The 20,355-nt window shown below is 44.2% G+C and overlaps 1 protein-coding gene across 2 annotated transcripts in view; it reads left to right on the forward strand.

Annotated features, from left to right (window-relative positions):
- FBXO16 (F-box protein 16) overlaps nt 1–10,603 on the forward strand; it is a 56,395-nt gene extending 45,792 nt beyond the window's left edge. For both annotated transcript variants that reach the window (XM_077291740.1, XM_077291741.1), the window contains exons 7-9: nt 1,718–1,820; nt 9,305–9,530; nt 10,033–10,603. In XM_077291740.1, the coding sequence (XP_077147855.1) occupies nt 1,718–1,820; nt 9,305–9,530; nt 10,033–10,100 (397 nt within the window). In that variant the 3' untranslated portion in view covers nt 10,101–10,603. The remainder of the gene's footprint in view (nt 1–1,717; nt 1,821–9,304; nt 9,531–10,032) is intronic.
- Nucleotides 10,604–20,355: the final 9,752 nt, after the last annotated feature.

The raw sequence follows: 20,355 nt of genomic DNA on the forward strand, positions 1-20,355 counted from the left end.
AAACAATTAGAAAACTTTCGTATCATTTCCTTTAGATGTCACAAATGCTTTCTATTTTGTGTTGGTGTCACATAAGATCCCAGTAAAATACATTTAAGTTTGAGGATGTAATGTGAAAAAATGCAGAAAAGTTCACGGAGTATGAATACTTTCTGAAAGCACTGTACAAAATAAATTACTTTACTGATCCTCAGTTCCATCCTGTATTATATCCCAGAGCTGCACTCACTATTCTGCTGGTGCAGTCACTGTGTACATACATTACATTACTGATCCTGAGTTACATCCTGTATTATACTCCAGAGCTGCGCTCACTATTCTGCTGGTGCAGTCACTGTGTACATACATTACATTACTGATCCTGAGTTACCTCCTGTATTATACCCCAGAGCTGCACTCACTATTCTGCTGGTGCAGTCACTGTGTACATACATTACACTACTGATCCTGAGTCACATCCTGTGTTATACCCCAGAGCTGCACTCACTATTCTGCTGGTGCAGTCACTGTGTACATACATTACATTACTGATCCTGAGTTACATCCTGTATTATACCCCAGAGCTGCACTCACTATTCTGCTGGTGTAGTCACTGTGTACATACATTACACTACTGATCCTGAGTTACATCCTGCGTTACACTCCAGAGCTGCACTCACTATTCTGCTGGCGGGGGAAAATAATGAAATCTGTCATATGGAGCGACCTGTCAGTTGTTGGCAGGATGTAGGTGCGTTATTGGACTGTCCCAGGCGCGGTGCGGACAGGTGCGGTGCGGTGTGTGATAGATCACTTTTCTCCAATGTTTTCCCGCCTCCCTGCAGTGATGGATTGAAGTTGCTCGTCCATGACGCTGGAGCTCGGCAGCCATGTACTTGGCGCTATTCATTGTTTCTGGAGCAGAACTGCTCCGTGTCTCCCAGGTACAGACGTGCAGTACAGGGCACCCAGGGTGCTGTCCTGAGAACTGTAGCACACTAGGGTGGGGTGTTAATAAATTTAATGTGTGAAGCCAATGCACCCCGGTTTTAGAGTTTTACTAGCCATAACAGCACCCTCGAGAGTCGCCCTTATTTACAGGGTCTCGCCTTCCTCTGAGCTCCATACAGGTTCACAATCCGTCCTGCAGATCAGCGCTGACAGATCACATTAGGAGGATCGGTAGATCCTGCTTGTTTGCTTTCTCAAATCCTGCACCATAAATATTCTCCGACACCCAGGAAACAGCTCGTCATCCTCAAAGACTCGGCGTAAATACCTGCGCCGGCCCGATGAAAGACGCGCCATGCGGCAATCCGAGGATTAGTCCACACATTCATTTACATTCTTTACAGACGTTTCATTATAATTTTCTGGGAAAGCTGGAGATCATCAGTATGGCCGCTCTCATAGAGGGAATCACCCAGCTTTCCCACTGTCCTGAATGCCCCAGTTTATTTCCTGTGCTTCCGTCTTAGTACATTTATGTACTTTTCTTTACATTCAGCACTATTTTTATATCCCATTTAATAAGCGGTAACATCTATCCTTCCTCCCACACTCCAAAGACATAGGGAATTTACATTGTGAGCCCCGATGGGGACAGTGATGATAATGTCTGTAAAGAGCCCTGGCTATATAAGTCAGTAACATAACTAAATCTACACATAAGACCAGCTGTATTCCCATATATTACTGGAGATTTTACTGGGTAATAATTATCCTGAATGTTTCACAGGCAAAAATCCAGTGCTGGGACAACAAACCTTAACAAGCAGAACTTAGAGAAAAAGAAGAGACCAACATCCGCATGTTATAAACTGCGCAAAGCAAAATCACTGGTATGTTGTCTGGTTTTACAAGATAAGTCCATTCACATCTTTCAAGTTTCCAACAACTATAATACTGCTCCTATGTTCAATAATATAACTGCTATAATACTGCTCCTATGTACAAGAATATAACTACTATAATACTGCCCCTATGTACAAGAATATAACTACTATAATACTGCCCCTATGTACAAGAATATAACTACTATAATACTGCTCCTATGTGCAAGAGTATAACTACTATAATACTGCTCCTATGTATAAGAATATAACTACTATAATACTGCCCCTATGTACAAGAATATAACTACTATAATACTGCTCCTATGTACAAGAATATAACTACTATAATACTGCCCCTATGTACAAGAATATAACTACTATAATACTGCCCCTATGTACAAGAATATAACTACTATAATACTGCCCCTATGTACAAGAATATAACTACTATAATACTGCTCCTATGTACAAGAATATAACTACTATAATACTGCCCCTATGTACAAGAATATAACTACTATAATACTGCTCCTATGTACAACAGTATAACTACTATAATACTGCCTCTATGTAGAAGAATATAACTACTATAATACTGCCCCTATGTACAAGAATATAACTACTATAATACTGTTCCTATGTACAAGAATATAACTACTATAATACTGCTCCTATGTACAAGAATATAACTACTATAATACTGTTCCTATGTACAAGAATATAACTACTATAATACTGCTCCTATGTACAAGAATATAACTACTATAATACTGCCCCTATGTACAAGAATATAACTACTATAATACTGCCCCGATGTACAAGAATATAACTATTATAATACTGCCCCGATGTACAAGAATATAACTATTATAATACTGCCCCTATATACAAGAATATAACTACTATAATACTGCCCCTATGTACAAGAATATAACTACTATAATACTGCCCCGATGTACAAGAATATAACTATTATAATACTGCCCCTATGTACAAGAATATAACTACTATAATACTGCCCCTATGTACAAGAATATAACTACTATAATACTGCCCCTATGTACAAGAATATAACTACTATAATACTGCTCCTATGTACAAGAATATAACTACTATAATACTGCCCCTATGTACAAGAATATAACTACTATAATACTGCTCCTATGTACAAGAATATAACTACTATAATACTGTTCCTATGTACAAGAATATAACTACTATAGTACTTCTCCTATGTACAAGAATATAACTACTATAATACTGCTCCTATGTACAAGACTATAACTACTATAATACTGACCCCTATGTACAAGACTATAACTACTATAATACTGACCCCTATGTACAAGAATATAACTACTATAATACTGCCCCTATGTACAAGAATATAACTACTATAATACTGCTCCTATGTACAAGAATATAACTACTATAATACTGACCCTATGTACAAGAATATAACTACTATAATACTGCCACTATGCACAAGAATATAACTACTATAATACTGCCCCATGTACAAGAATATAACTACTATAATACTGCTCCTATGTACAAGAATATAACTACTATAATACTGCCCCTATGTACAAGAATATTATAACTACTATAATGCTGCTTCTGTAGCGCCCCTACTGCCGCAGGGCCGAGGGGTACCCGGTACCGGGCCTCTGAGTCTCTGCTCTGGGGTTGTCACGGTGGCTAGGCCCGGTCCGTGACCCTGCTGAGGGGCGTACAGTGAATGATAGTTGCGGATGGTAAATGGTGGTGGTGGTGCGGTGCAGTAAATAACGAGGACACCAGGTTGCAGTCTCTTTACCTCTTTACTGAAGGTCTCTGGGTCCTCAGTCCGGAATACGGTTCACCAGGCTGCGCAAGTCCAGCCTGTCCAATGGCACCTCCAGAGTTCTCTTTGCAGGTGGAAATCTGTGCCTTCCTTCTAGCGCTATGTGTTGCGGTCCTTCCCTGCTGTGCTTACGGAAAGTCCCCACAACTGTTGTGTCTGTTTCTTAAGTTCCCTCACAACTCGATTAGATGATGTTCTGCTAATCCTCCGTCCCTCCCTGATGTTACGGTTAGGACAGCATCCGTATGACGGGTAGGCTCGGAGCTCTTCCGGGACCCTAGAGTCGCCCCTCTCCACAAGTTGCCCCCCATGTCTTCATAGGTGATGTATGTTAGACAGCCCGCCTATGACTGACTGTCCTGCCGTTGGTTTGAAGTATTGCTTGGAGCTAGATATATAAATACTTCCTCGGCGTTCCGGCCGCCGGTTGTGCGCCTCAGTAGGATGTTGCCTCGGTCTTACAGCACGACTCCTACTGGTATTTCTCCTTGTTGCTTTGATCTCGTTTCTCACTCAGCACAATATATCTCGCTTCTGTTCCTTTCTTAGGGCACCGCCGCTATGCTGAGCAGGCACGGTCCCGTGACGTTCCTTCTTGTAGCCAGGCCTCTGTCAGGGTCCCAAACCTGACAGGGACCCTACCGAATCTTCCCCCACAACACCCTCTGCCACAAGGTGTTGTCTGGTCCAACCCAGTCAGCTTCTGATCTAACTTCCTGCCTGACCCCCAGTTTACCCACAGTGGTGAGGAGTGGCCTAATAAATAGCACCCTTAGCTCCCCCTGGAGGCCCGACTGTGAAATGTATTGGTGTATGTGATACCTGGTCAGATGAACTCCTTCAGTGCCATCAGACGTACCATAGCTCCCCATAGCGGCGGAGCCACAGTACTGCAACGACCAGGACTCTGGGGCGCTGCACTTCTATGTACACGAATACAACTACTATAAAACTGCCCCTACGTACAAGAATATAACTACTATAGTACTGCCCCTATGTACAAGAATATAACTACTATAAAACTGCCCCTATGTACAAGAATATAACTACTATAATACTGCCCCCCATGTACAAGAATATAACTGCTATAATACTGCCCCTATGTACAAGAATATAACTACTATAATACTGCCCCCTATGTACAAGAATATAACTACTATAATACTGCTCCTATGTACAATAATATAGCTACTATAATACTGCCCCTATGTACAAGAATATAACTATTATAATACTGCCCCTATGTACAAGAATATAACTACTATAATACTGCCCCTATGTACAAGAATATAACTACTATAATACTGCCCCCTATGTACAAGAATATAACTACTATAATACTGCTCCTATGTACAATAATATAGCTACTATAATACTGCCCCTATGTACAAGAATATAACTATTATAATACTGCCCCTATGTACAAGAATATAACTACTATAATACTGCCCCCTATGTACAAGAATATAACTACTATAATACTGCTCCTATGTACAATAATATAGCTACTATAATACTGCCCCTATGTACAAGAATATAACTACTATAATACTGCCCCTATGTACAAGAATATAACTACTATAATACTGCCCCTATGTACAAGAATATAACTACTATAATACTGCCCCCTATATACAAGAATATAACTACTATAATACTGCCCCCTATGTACAAGAATATAACTACTATAATACTGCTCCTATGTACAAGAATATAACTACTATAATACTGCCCCTATGTACAAGAATATAACTACTATAATACTGCCCCTATGTACAGGAATATAACTACTATAATACTGCTCCTATATACAAGAATATAACTACTATAATACTGCTCCTATGTACAAGAATATAACTACTATAATACTGCCCCTATGTACAAGAATATAACTACTATAATACTGCCCCTATGTACAAGATTATAACTACTATAATACTGCCCCTATGTACAAGAATATAACTACTATAATACTGCCCCTATGCCCCTCTGTATAAAAATCTAACTGCTATAATACTGCCCCATCGCATACAGGAATATTGCGAGGTCGTGTTTGTGTCTACCAATATTGATGTACATGTCTATCATAATAATATTATTATTTTGTGTATTTTTCCTGTTTTTAGCTAAGTAAACAGGCCCCGGTACGCTCAGTTTACCCCCGTCACGTCCTGGTGTAGTGGATTATGGTGTTTACGTCCCGGCTCACATTCCTCACCTTGTTCACACATTCTCTTTTCATGGGCCTTCATTGTGGGGAGATCTCACACCTGGGCCTCCTCAGTCCTTGTCTGTCAGTGGTGCTGTCACACTTAGACACCTCTGTTACCTGGAGTTAGTAATCACATTCACATCAAAGCTCTCCTGAGAAAGGTCTCTCCTGTTCTACATTTATAGCACTTGGGGGGCTCCTGTGAGGGGGTACATATTACTTGGGTAAGATCCCAGCTTTCTATGTGTACTGCCTCATCACTAGGACTGTGATGGTTGGAATCAGATCAGGGTGCTGATCTTGGATGCTTGGACCTAGGGAGCCTTGTCCTTAATAATGTTTTATTAGAGACTTTACTTTTAATAGAACTTGGTTAAAAGGGTCAAAAATAATTTTAAATACCTAATTTTGAGGTGGGTACACACTGGAGGACCCAACATGTCCATTGCTTTCATAGTTTGTTTATTTCTATTTTCTCTATGTAATACCTAATTTGCTCTGCGGGGGCGCTGTAGGGAAATCAATCACTTGCTGCCACAGGTTACAGCTTATCCTTAGTGATCTGTTGATCGCAGTGTTTCTTTCACATAAGTCTCCTAATGATAAGCTGTGATCTGTAGGAGAGTATAGCAGCAAGCGTGACATTTCTCTGCAGCGCCTCCAGAGGTGAAATAAGGCATTACACGGCTTCCATTCAAATCAATGAATTGTCAGTGGTGCTGTGTGCAGCTGTCACGGGATGTGATCTCGGGGTATTGAGGGGCCTGCCGGAGAATGGATCACATAGGAGATTTTTACACTAAGTATTGCAGTGTATCGTATGGCCGATCAAACCTTCACAGTTTCAAATCCCCCTTAGGTGACTAATTAGGAAAAATAACTATTTAAACAAAAAAATATTCAAACAAACCCCCCCAAAATATGAGTCTGAAATTTTCCCTAAAGGTAAATAGGGAAATGGAAAAGTTAAATAAATATATATTTGAAATTATAATATGAGAATATGGAACATATCAACCACCAGACAAATGCGCAAAGTACAAATTAAATAACAAAAATAAATCATGACAAACAATCAATCACATGTATCACAGGTCAAAAACAGAGCTATTTGAGTTCAGCACCAAATAAGTGGTGTTACATCACAGACATTAAATATGGGGAAAGGCAATCACATAGCCAGTCATATAATCAAAATGACAGTGCAGAAAATTCTATTAGGGGGTGACTGGCTCCCTATTACCACATAGGTAGAGTGCAACAAGATGTCAAAGTTTTTTAAGGTCAGTGACCATTCATTTGCAATACCTACATAGCAAGGGAGATAGTATTCCATTTAATGGCTCTTATCCATATCCATGTCAGTAGGTGCAAACATGCACCCCGACGCGCGTTTCGCATCCGCCTCCTCAGGGGGCAGTATCATATGTATATATTTGGTATCGCCATGTTCACAAGTGCCTGAGATAATAACATTTTTAAATATTTATCATGCACTGTGAAAGAAAATATAATGCCAGAATTGCTATATTTTATAACATCACCTCCCGCCCCCAAAAAATTACAACTACCGCTCGCCCCACAAACAACAAGCCGTCATCCATTGACCAGAAAATAGTTGTTGTTCACATGATGTGGTGATTGATGGCAAATTCTTTGGTTTCTTATATTTTTTAGTTTTTTTTAAGTAGCATTGCAAAATGTTAATAATAATTTTATATATATATATATATATATATATATATATATATATATATATATATATATATATATATATATATATATATATATATATATATATATATATATATATATATATATATATATACAGATATAATACAAAATCGGTAGCAACAATTACCAATTACTGACGAGTGATAGAGGAAGCTGTGGCTGCTTCCACTACTAGGCCGATTATTGGGGAACTCACAGTGAGCGTTTGGTATATACAGTACACCTCAAATTCCAACACATGGAATATATATATATCGTATATATATATATATATATATATATATATATATATATATATATATATATATATTCCATGTGTTGGAATTTGAGGTGTACTGTATATACCAAACGCTCACTGTGAGTTCCCCAATAATCGGCCTAGTAGTGGAAGCAGCCACGGCTTCCTCTATCACTCGTCAGTAATTGGTAATTGTTGCTACCGATTTTGTATTATATCTGTATATATATATATATATATATATATATATTCTCAATACGATCACAACCAGCTTCACAATTAGAAAAGGATCTATTAAATGCCACAACCAATCGTTTATACAGGTCGATTGGACACCCTATACAGGTAGCAGATGGCCTCAGGGGTGCGGTGTACAGAGCAAGAGGAACAGAGCTATTACATTTTATATATTTAGTCCAGAAAGACAGGCAGTGTTTATAAAAAAAATATGCAAAGATGTTACAAAATGGGAACAAATCAATATACAACCATACAGATTAAAAGGGATAACAAAATAATACTAAACCTGATGTCACGGAAATGGCTCAAAGCTTAGCCGAAGGAAGCACGCCTTAGAACAACTCCTTTTAGCAACCAACAGAACCACAGAGTACTGTGTCTTCCAGAACTGACAAATGACAGAAACCCAAACTCTGATTTTTATTAAATGAAGGTTACGCCACATACCTCCCCTTGATGAGCTCATACATGGCTGATCGTGGGATCTGCTAGGTCTTTTAGACGTTTACGAGATCCCCAACTTACAGGATATGTTTACCCCTGGAGGTCCCAGGTGCGGGATATCGTTGTTATGTTTCCTATGACGATTTTACCTTTTTATAGAGATGAAACATGGCGTGGGTTGCATCATCCATCTTTCCGATATTAAGTTGGAGGCGTTTGTCAGGCCTTACGATGATGTGAATGAATGCGTTATGTTCGTCCCTTCGCTAAAAAATATCTCGAAAATATACCTTCCATAAATATTGGATTGATGCAAACCCCCAATATTCATCACTGACCACTTACTCCAGAGATAATTCCTTTTAACAGAGGAAGACCCTGTACTTATCCGCCTCTCAGTATGCAAATCCTAGACTTGTTGGCTCTTTCTCAGAGATCCCTTGTTGTAATTACCTGTTCATGGCAGGAGGTCCTACTTCAATGGAGGTTGAACTGTACACTTTTTCTAACTTCCCCAGTTAATATTAATCCCATATGTTCAATGTGAGGAGGGTGATATGTCCCCTCTCTGGAGGTGTCTTTATGAATTTTACAGTTTTTCTCTACGACAGTGTCATTCAAAACTTGTCTCATACTGCTACCAGGACAGAAAAAAAATAAAATAAATTGTGACTCTTAGAAAAAGGGGTTAAAAAAAGAAAAAAAAAGTGCAGCTTGTTTGATAGTTCTACAAAGTCCAGATCTGCAGGTTTAACCATTGTGCTGTGTTCCCATAGATGTCGATTTCAGCCGAATTTGGGAATCTAGGCAAGACCCCATCCAGGCCGGGCTGGGCCGTACATCAGTCTGGAGAATACCCCGCCAACAAGGCGGCAGCAAAGAACCTGGCGAAGAGTACTGAGTGGAACGCCGGAATCCGACCTGTGCCCGTCCGAGCCGGGGTTCCCACTCTGTCTAAGAAGGGATATAAAGCCTGCACCCGGACGTCCAGGAGCCCCCCAAGTACTGACCGCTCTGTCCCACACATATGTAGTGCTAGTGATTAGGACCCCAGTTTATTAGGGTTTCTGCAGGACGGAGAAACTATTTTCTCTGTCTATTATTTAGCGCTGTATGGTGATACAATTTAGAAGTCGTTTGTAGTATTATGTATGTACTACAGTATATAGCGGTATTATACAAGATCTCTATGGCAGTATTATAGATTATTGCATGTCATTCGGGCACGATATGGTAGTATTATGTGATCTGTGTATAGCAGTATTATCTTGGCAGGATAATGTGGAGTATTATGGCAGCATTGCATATTATTCGCGCACTCTATGGTGGCATTACGTGTACGGTTATTGGTAGTATTACCTTGACACTATATGGCAGTGTAATGTGAGATCTTTTAGGGGTGTTTTCTGTAATTGGCGGTATTGTCTTTGCACTCTGTAGCGGTATTATGCGGGCATGGCTCTGTCTAATATTACTAATTGCTGATCTCTGCCTTATCTTACAGCCGTTTCCCTCTTCGAGAGTCTGCCCTGGCAGGTGCCCACATCCGAGGGTGGCTCAGACGAGGACTAGGAGACCTGGACGTCATTGGGACAGACTTACTGTAAGCACCTTCCGACCCGCCGGGCAAGGTGCAGCCTCATGTATCACACCTGACTTCCCCCCAAACACCAAGCAACGACGTCCCCCCAAACACCAAGCATGACCCCCATCCTATGTATATACAGTGCCTTAGATATGATCTCCATCCCCCACCAGTCAATGGGATTCATCATGGCGCCCATTGGCCGGACTGAGGAGGCTCAGACGGGGCCCCCCGGGGCCGGCACCTGGACCTCACCTGACGTCATATTCCCCAGGGGAGGGGATGATGATATTTCATGGTCAAATATTCTTACAATATGATGTGAATGTGGATTTTTATTACTTTAGTGAAACATTTAAAAATATTAGAATTTTGCTTTTTTTACATGGATTTCTTTTAATATTGAAATATTTTATAGATTTTGATTTTTGAATTATGATTTTATACATTTATTATTGACTTCACGATAGATTTCCGCTGTAAGCAGAGCTAAAAATTATACAGCGTATTCGAAAAATGTGCGGAGCCTGAGTAGAGGGGTGGAATATATTAGACACATGTGGGAAGAGGTTGTCCCATCAATAACATAAACTACTGTACCTTTCCACAGGAAAGATGATAACTGTGTGATCTCTGGGGGTCTGACTACTGGACCCCCCCAACCAATCATGAGAACAGGTTCACAAAGTGCCCAGTGTTAATAGAACATTAGTGAGCATGTGCAGCTATCACAACTACTGTGACTGGAGCTGTACTGAGCATGTGCAGCTATCACAACTACTGTGACTGGAGCTGTACTGAGCATGTGCAGCTATCACAACTACAGCGACTGGAGCTGTACTGAGCATGTGCAACTATCACAAGTACAGCGACTGGAGCTGTACTGAGCATGTGGAGCTATCACAAGTACAGCGGCTGGAGCTGTACTGAGCATGTGGAGCTATCACAAGTACAGCGGCTGGAGCTGTACTGAGCATGTGCAGCTATCACAACTACTGTGACTTGAGCTGTAATGAGCATGTACAACTATCACAAGTACAGTGACTGGAGCTGTACTGAGCATGTGCAACTATCACAAGTACAGCGACTGGAGCTGTACTAAGCATGTGCAACTATCACAACTACAGCGACTGAAGCTGTACTGAGCATGTGGAGCTATCACAAGTACAGCGACAAGCTGTACTGAGCATGTGGAGCTATCACAAGTACAGCGGCTGGAGCTGTACTGAGCATCTGCAGCTATCACAACTACTGTCACTTGAGCTGTAATGAGCATGTACAACTATCACAAGTACAGCGACTGGAGCTGTACTGAGCATGTGCAGCTATCACAAGTACAGTGACTGGAGCTGTACTGAGCATGTGGAGCTATCACAAGTACAGTGACTGGAGCTGTACTGAGCATGTGGAGCTATCACAAGTACAGCGGCTGGAGCTGTACTGAGCATGTTCAGCTATCACAACTACTGTGACTTGAGCTGTAATGAGCATGTACAACTATCACAAGTACAGCGACTGGAGCTGTACTGAGCATGTGCAACTATCACAACTACAGCGACTGAAGCTGTATTGAGCATGTGCAGCTATCACAACTACTGTGACTGGAGCTGTACTGAGCATGTGCAGCTATCACAACTACAGCGACTGGAGCTGTACTGAGCATGTGCAGCTATCACAACTACTGTGACTGGAGCTGTACTGAGCATGTGCAGCTATCACAACTACAGTGACTGGAGCTGTACTGAGCATGTGCAGCTATCACAACTACTGTGACTGGAGCTGTACTGAGCATGTACAACTATCACACCTACAGTGACTGGAGCTGAACTGAGCATGTGCAACTATCACAAACTAGCGACTGGAGCTGTACTGAGCATGTGCAGCTATCACAACTACAGCGACTGGAGCTGTACTGAGCATGTGCAGCTCTCACAACTACTGTGACTGGAGCTATACTGAGCATGTGCAACTATCACACCTATAGGTAATGAATGGGTATGTAGTGAACATGTGTGACCACAACTCCTGTAGACAGTGAATGGGGATGTAGTGAACATGTGCAACTATCCCACGTACAGACAGTGACTGGAGCTGTACTGAGCATGTGCAGCTATCACAACTACAGCGACTGGAGCTGTACTGAGCATGTGCAGCTCTCACAACTACTGTGACTGGAGCTGTACTGAGCATGTGCAACTATCACACCTATAGGTAATGAATGGGTATGTAGTGAACATGTGTGACCACAACTCCTGTAGACAGTGAATGATGATGTAGTGAACATGTGCAACTATCCCACGTACAGACAGTGACTGGAGCTGTACTGAGCATGTGCAGCTATCACAACTACAGCGACTGGAGCTGTACTGAGCATGTGCAGCTCTCACAACTACTGTGACTGGAGCTGTACTGAGCATGTACAACTATCACAACTGCTATGACTGGAGCTGTACTGAGCATGTTCAGTTATCACAACTACTGTGACTGGAGCTGTACTGAGCATGTGCAGCTATCACAACTACTGTGACTGGAGCTGTACTGAGCATGTGCAACTATCACACCTATAGGTAATGAATGGGTATGTAGTGAACATGTGTGACCACAACTCCTGTAGACAGTGAATGGGGATGTAGTGAACATGTGCAACTATCCCACGTACAGACAGTGACTGGAGCTGTATTGAGCATGTGCAACCACCTCTCCTATAGACAGTGAATGTGGATGTACTGAGCATGTGAGACCACCACTCCTATAGATAGTGACTGGAGCTGTACCGAGCATGTGTGACCACTACTCCTATAGATAGTGACTGGAGCTGTACTGAGCATAAGCGACCGACCACCACTCCTATAAACAATGACTGGAGCTGTACTGATCATGTGCGACCATTACTCCTACAGACAGTGACTGGAGCTGTACTGATCATGTGCAACTAGAACTCCTATAGACGATGCGTGGAGCGATAGTGACTGCTTGTGACCACCTCCTATAGACAGTGAGTGGAGAAGTAATGAGTTAGTGCGACCACAACCCCTATAGTGACTGGAACTGTGCTGAGCATGTGCGACCTCTCTCCCACAGTGAGGGAGCAGTGGTCGCACATGCTCACTAACACCATCTCCATTATCACAGGGTACTGTCTTATCCCCATTCTCATGGTCAGGATCCTGGCAATCATACATTTAGCCGCTATACTTTCGATTTAAGTGTTTTACATGGGACCACCAGATTACTAAACCCCCTCTTTCCCAGAGGATGCTGCTCACTTCCCTCATTTCAAAGGGTTAAATCAGCTGAGAAATCTGCAGCGTAAATTGACATTCTGCAGTTTTTTGAATAGTGATGTAGAATCTCACCCAGGTTGTCATCACGGTATACGACCCATCTGCACAGACCCCCGGGGGGGAATTGGCTGCTGATTTTGACATATCTATCTTTAGAAGTCCCTCGTTTGTCAGGATGTCGTTTCACCGTATGGCCATTAGTGGCCTGTACGCGGCCACCGTGAGTCATCACCCCGGGTGCCTTATGTGACCATGGAGCTGCTGTAACCAGAGATCATATTACCGCTAGAGTTGAGTGACTTTTACTTTTTTAGGATCGAGTCAGGTTTCCCGACTTTCAAAAGTCGGGTCGGGTGAAATCGGCCAATTATTGCGAAAAGTCGGGGGCCGACTGAAACACGAAACCCAATGCAAGTCAATGGGGAGGCAAAGTCTGCAGTGAGTGGAGGACAGGAAAACACCTACAGTGCCCATTTTAATGCCAAAAACATCAATTCTTATTACTGAAGCTTGTCAATCTTAATTTACTTTATAATAATAGTTAGGCATTGAAAATTGGGGGTCATTTGGCTAAAGTTGTGGGGGGCGTAGGGCTGGCTCAAGTTTTTCGTGGGCCCAGGCAACGCGGACTACGTCACAGCGGTGGAGCAGGGAGAGGTAAGTATTTCAACTTTGCAAGTGCTGTGATCCTGAGCAAGCAGGGGGGGCACACTCGTTCGCATTGGCACTGGCACAGGGCCCCTCAAAGTACGGCGGTGTTTGACGGCGGGGGCGCCTCCCACCGGCAGAGACACTTTTGCGTACTATGAGGGGCCCTGTGCCAGTGATGTCGCCAACGAGTATGCCCCCCCACCTGATGAAGGAACCTGCACTTTCATCTGCACCTTCCTCTTTGGCCCCGTGTAAGGTGGTATAGTATGCGGGAAGGGGAACCAGACTTTCAGCAGGGTCAGATACTGGCTGTGTAGAGTGCAAGGGGAATGTAGTGGTCTGGGTCAATGTACCAGCAGACTCATCTAGCAGTGGCTGGGCAATGGGCAGGATGAGGAGGAAACACAGATATAGGCCCAAAGAATAAAGTGGGCTAAATGCAGTTCAAAATTGGTAACAGGACTAACCAGGCGGCATTGCTTTGTTCACTGGAGGACAAATGTAATGAGAGGCAGACACAGTGAGTAGGCCCAAATAATAAAGTGGGCCAAATAAAGTTCAAAATGGGTAACAGGAGTAATCAGGCGGCACTGCTTTGTTCAGTGGAGGAGAACAACAAGCAGCGGCAGACACCGTTAATAGGCCAACCAAACAAGTAGGCCAAATGCAGTTTAATATGTTATACAGGCCGAAAGCCTGAAGATTGAAGCTCAGCTTTGATCAGTGGAGGAGAACACCAAGGAGCGGCAGACACCGTTAGTAGGGCCCAACCAAACTAGTAGGCCAAATGCATTTTCATATTCTAAACACAGGCCGAAAGCCTGAAGATTGAAGCTCAGCTTTGATCAGTGGAGGAGAACACCAAGGAGCGGCAGACACCAATAGTAGGGCCCAACCAAACTAGTAGGCCAAATGCAGTTTCATATTCTAAATACAGGCCGAAAGCCTCAAGATTGAAGCTCAGCTTTATTCAGTGGAGGACAGCTGTAATGACTCGAGTGGCGCAGACAGACACAGTTAGTAGGCCTAAAATAAAAAAGTAGGCTAAATTCAGTTCAAAATTGGTAACTGGAGTAAAGTGGCGTCATTGCTTTGTTCAGCGGAGGACAGCTGTAATGAGGGGCAGACACAGTTTGTAGGCCCAAAAAAGTAAGTAGGCTAAATCCAGTTCAAAACTGGTAACAGGAGTGAACGGGCGGGATTGCTTTGATCAGTGGAGGACAGCTGTAATGAGTGGCGCAGACAGACACAGGTAGTAGGCCCACAATAAAAAAGTTGGCTAAATGCAGTTCAAAACTGGTAACAGGAGTGAACTGGCAGCATTGCTTTGTTCGGTGGATGACAACTGGAAGAAGTGGCTGACACAGCTAGTTGGCCAAAATAGTAAAGTGGGCTAAATGTCTGCAAAAAAATGTTCCTAAATAAACAGGTGGCAAAGCTAGGTACAGGGGTGGGTTCCTCTGCTGAGTAGCAGACAGTGGTAGTTCGCGCATAGTATTCACAGGTCTAAATGGAGGGCAGGGCCCCTGTATATTTTTACTATCATCTATCATTTCAACAAATTGGTATTGGCAGTGCCATTGAAGGATTTAACAGCACAGACTAAACAGTGGTGGAGCAGTGAGAGGTAATTTTGCAAGTGGTAGAGCACTGTTTGAGCTGGGGGGGAACACTCGTGGGTGGCGGTACTGGCACAGGGCCCCTCATATTACGACGGTGTGTCTGACGTTGGGTGTGCACCACCACCGCCAGAGACACTTCATTGTACTATGAGGGACCCTGTGCCATTGCCGTCGCCCAAAAGTGGGCACACCCACCTGTCCAGGCAAAAGGCACTCGCACAGGTGCTTCCGCCAAGTGGTGACCACGGCCCTGTGGGGGGAGTCAGCCCATTTTGGGAGGTGTAAAAATGGCCTATGGTGGACATTCAGCAGCTGCAAATGGAGGAATTGGAGCAGTCAGTAAGAGGAGGCCAAAAGCAAGACCTTTTTACAGGAAAGCTACATGTCAGCAGGGGAAGGTGGGGCAAAATAATTTGAAATCCATGATTGGTTCATTTTAATGAAGGTTAGATCATCAACATTTTGGGTAGCCAGGCGAGTCCTTTTTTCGGTCAGTATTGAACCAGCAGCACTGAATACTCTTTCTGATAGCACACTAGCAGCTGGGCAAGCAAGCTCCTGTAATGCATATTCTGCCAGTTCAGGCCAGGTGTCTATTTTAGATGCCCAGTAATCAAAGGGGAATGACGGGTGAGGGAGAACATCGATAAGGGAGGAAAAGTAGTTTGTAACCATACTGGACAAATGTTGTCTCCTGTCACTTTGAATTGATGCAGCAGTACCTGTCCTGTCTGCGGTCATTGCAAAATCACTCCACAACGTGGTCATAAAACCCCTCTGTCCAACGCCACTTCTGATTTGTGCCCCTCTAACACCTCTGCCATGTTGCCCCCTGCAGCTCGTGTGAGAACCATCACCGCCGCTGTGTGCTGGGAATGCCTGAACCAAACGGTCTACAAGAGTTGCTTGTTTGGTAGCCAATATTTGCTCAAGGTTCTCATGTGGCATGATATTTTGCAATTTCCCTTTATAGCGTGGATCCAGGAGGCAGGCCAACCAGTAATCGTCATCGGTCATCATTTTTATAATGCGGGGGTCCCTTTTTAGGATACGCAAGGCATAATCAGCGATGTGGGCCAATGTTTCCAGGTGTCAATTCACTGCTTGTGCTGGGTTGAGGAGCACTTTCTGGCAAATCAACATCAGTTGTCTCCCGCAAAAACATTGTACCTGACCTTGCAACGCCACCAGTTCCTATTGCCCCCTGAGAAGCTTCCTCCTCCAATATATATTCATCCCCATCATCCTCCTCCTCCTCTTCGTCCGCCACCTCGTCCAGGAGAGTTCCCTGAGCAGGCAATGGCTGACTGTCATCAAGACTTCCGTCCTCCTCGGCTGCAGACGCCTGTTCCTTAATGTGCGTCAAACTTTGCATCAGCAGACGCATTAGTGGGATGCTCATGCTTATGAAGCGTCGTCTGCACTAACCAGCCGTGTGCATTCCTCAAAACACTGAAGGACTTGACAGAGGTCTTGTAGCTTCGACCACTGCACACCAGACAACTCCATGTCTGCCATCCAAGTGCCTGCCCGTGTATGTGTATCCTCCCACAAATACATTACAGCACGCCTCTGTTCACACAGCCACTGAAGCATGTGCAGTGTGGAGTTCCACCTTGTTGCAACGTCGATTATTAGGCGGTGCTGGGGAAGATTCAGCGATGGTTGATGGTTCAGCATACGGCTGGAGTGTACGGGCGACCGGCGGATGTGCGAGCAAAGTCTTCGCACCTTCAGGAGCAGGGCTGGTAACCCCGGATAACTTTTCAGGAAGCCCTGCACCACCAGGTTCAAGGTGTGAGCCAGGCAAGGTATGTGTTTCAGTTCTGAAAGGGCTATGGCAGTCATGAAATTCCTTCCTTTATCACTGACTACCTTGCCTGCCTCAAGATGTACACTGCCCAGCCATGACTAAGTTTCTTGCTGCAAGAACTCGGCCAGAACTTCCGCGGTGTGTCTGTTTTCGCCCAAACACTTCATTTCCAACACAGCCTGCTGACGCTTACCACTAGCTGTTCCATAATGGGACACCTCGTGTGCAACACTGGCAGCTGCAGATGGAGTGGTAGGGCGACTGCACTCTGTTGACGAGCTTTCGCTTCTGGAGGTGGAGGAGGAGGAGGGTTGTCGAACGCCTACTGCCAACTGTTTCCTAGACCTTGGGCTAGGCAGAACTGTCCCACTATGGCTGTCCCCTGTGGACCCTGCATCCACCACATTAACCCAGTGTGCCATGATGGACACGTAATGTCCCTGGCCATGCCTACTGGTCCATGCATCTGTTGTCAAGTGCACCTTTGCAGTCACAGACTGCCTGAGTGCATGGACAATGCGGTCTTTGACATGCTGGTGGAGGGCTGGGATGGCTTTTCTCGCAAAGAAGTGTCGACTGGGTAGGTCATAGCGTACTGCGTAGGCCATCAGGGCTTTGAAAGCTTCGCTTTCAACCAACCGGTAGGGCATCATCTCTAACAAGATTAGTCTAGCAATGTGGGCGTTCAAACCCTGTGTACGTGGATGAGAGGATGAGTACTTTCTTTTCCTAACGAGAGTCTCTTGTAGGGTGAGCTGGACTGGAGAGCTGCATAGGGTGGAACTAGCGGTGGTGGACATGGCGGATTGAGAGAGGGTTGGTGATGGTATTCTTGATGTTGGCCTACATACAGTGTTTCCTACCAATAACCTTGTGATTCCCTGACTGCTTTGGCCTTGCAACGATACCTCCACATTTGCTGCTGGTGGTGTCCTAACCGGTGGGCTTACAGTGAGGGAAGCAATGTAGCGTTGCTGACTACATTCATTCTGAGCAGGTGCACCAACGGTACGGGACGTTTGGTAGTTAGTCCAGGCTTGCAAGTGCATGCTGGTTAAATGTCTACGCATGCACGTTGTATTTAAATTTTTGACATACTGCCCTCTGCTAAAGGTCTTTGAGCATTTTTTACAGATCACTTTGCACTGATCATTCGGATCTTGGTTAAAAAATTGCCACACTGCACTCTTCCTACTATCGAATACCTTTTCAGGCATTGCACGCTGTGCTGCTTTCACCGGATGGACACGCTGTCCTAAAACTGGTTTTGTTTTCGACACACCTTTTTGGCCTGCCAGATGAAAGCTGTTGCGATGTTGATGCCTGCTGCGGACCATCCTCCTCCGCTTCAGAGCTAGTGCCAGCGGCACCCATTTCCCCCAATGGCTGCCAATCTGGGTCTACAACTGGGTCATCTATCACCTCCTCTTCAATGTCCTGTGCACCTTCCTCTGTGTCACCGTGTAAGGTGCTACAGCGTTCGGGACGGGGCACCATAGTCTCATCAGGGTCAGATTCTGGCTCAGTACACTGCGAGGGCAATGTTGTGATCTGAGTCAATGGAACAGCATAAAAATCTAGCTGTGGCTGTGCATCTGTGCACTCCATGTCCGATTCATCTTGTAATGGGCTGTGAACTATTTCCCTTTCTAACCCAGGCACGGTATGTGTAAAGAGCTCCATGGAGTAAACTGTAGTGTCACCTGACACATCCTTCACTTTTGCTTTGAGTGAAGGACACAAGGAAGCGACTTGTTCCTGACCATGAACATCCACTGATGACTCTTTTAAATTTGGAACTTTCGGAAGAGGAGGCGAAAGAGCTAGAGGCTGAGTCAGCAAGGAAAGCGAAAACTTTTTCCTGCTGCTCCGGCTTTAAAAGCGGTTTTCCTACTCCCAGAAAAGGGAGCCTTCGAGGCCTTGTGTAGCCAGACGATGACGCTGGCTCAACAACTCGAGCCTTAGGTGCTATTTTGCTTTTCCCACTACCACCAGATGCTCCACCACCACCACCATCATCATTACCAGCTGGCAATGACCGCCCACGGCGTCTTCCACCAGACTTCCTCATTTTTGGGAAAGTGTAAGCAAACTATCAACCGTTATATGGTACTGTAAAGCAAGGTAGAAGGTGTATGTAAACTTGTTGAGAATTTAACTCTCCCTTTTTATGTGTGGGAGACTGCTGCAAAAATCAGGCCCACTGTATTACACTACACAATGTACGTGGCAGAAAGTGGCTGGAAGACATATTAAAAAAAGGGGCTGTGCTTCAATAACAATCTCCCTACAATGATCTCAGGACAAGTATGGCAGCAATAAAAAGGACTGCTACACACAAAAGTGTGGACAAATAAACAAGATAACTGTGCAGAAAGGAGCAACAAGACTTTTGCTTTAAAAAAAGCAGTTGGTTTGCACAGCGGCATACAAACAGCAATGCAGCTATCAGGGAGCCTTATAAGCTACAGAGCTGATGCACAGAAATCTAGCCTCCACTGTCCCTGCAAACAAAAGGTGGTGTTGGACAGTGGAAATCGCTACAGCACAAGCGGTTTGGGGGTTAATCTTCCCTCCCTAACGCTATCCCTGCTTCTGACGAAGCGGCAGCAACCTCTCCCTATGCTACGATCGGCAGAAGTAAGATGGCGGTCGGCGGGAACGCCCCTTTATAGCCCCTGTGACGCCGCAGACAGCAAGCCAATCACTGTCATACCCTTCTCTAAGATGGTGGGGACCGAGACCTATGTCATCACGCTGCCCACACTCTGCGTCCACCTTCATTGGCTGAGAAATGGTGCTGAAAGCGTCATACGAAACGCGACTTTGGCGCGAAGATCGCCGACCGCATGGCCGATCCCACGCTGGGATC

Source organism: Ranitomeya variabilis, chromosome 2 (assembly GCF_051348905.1).
Source record: "Ranitomeya variabilis isolate aRanVar5 chromosome 2, aRanVar5.hap1, whole genome shotgun sequence".
Taxonomy (NCBI): domain Eukaryota; kingdom Metazoa; phylum Chordata; class Amphibia; order Anura; family Dendrobatidae; genus Ranitomeya; species Ranitomeya variabilis.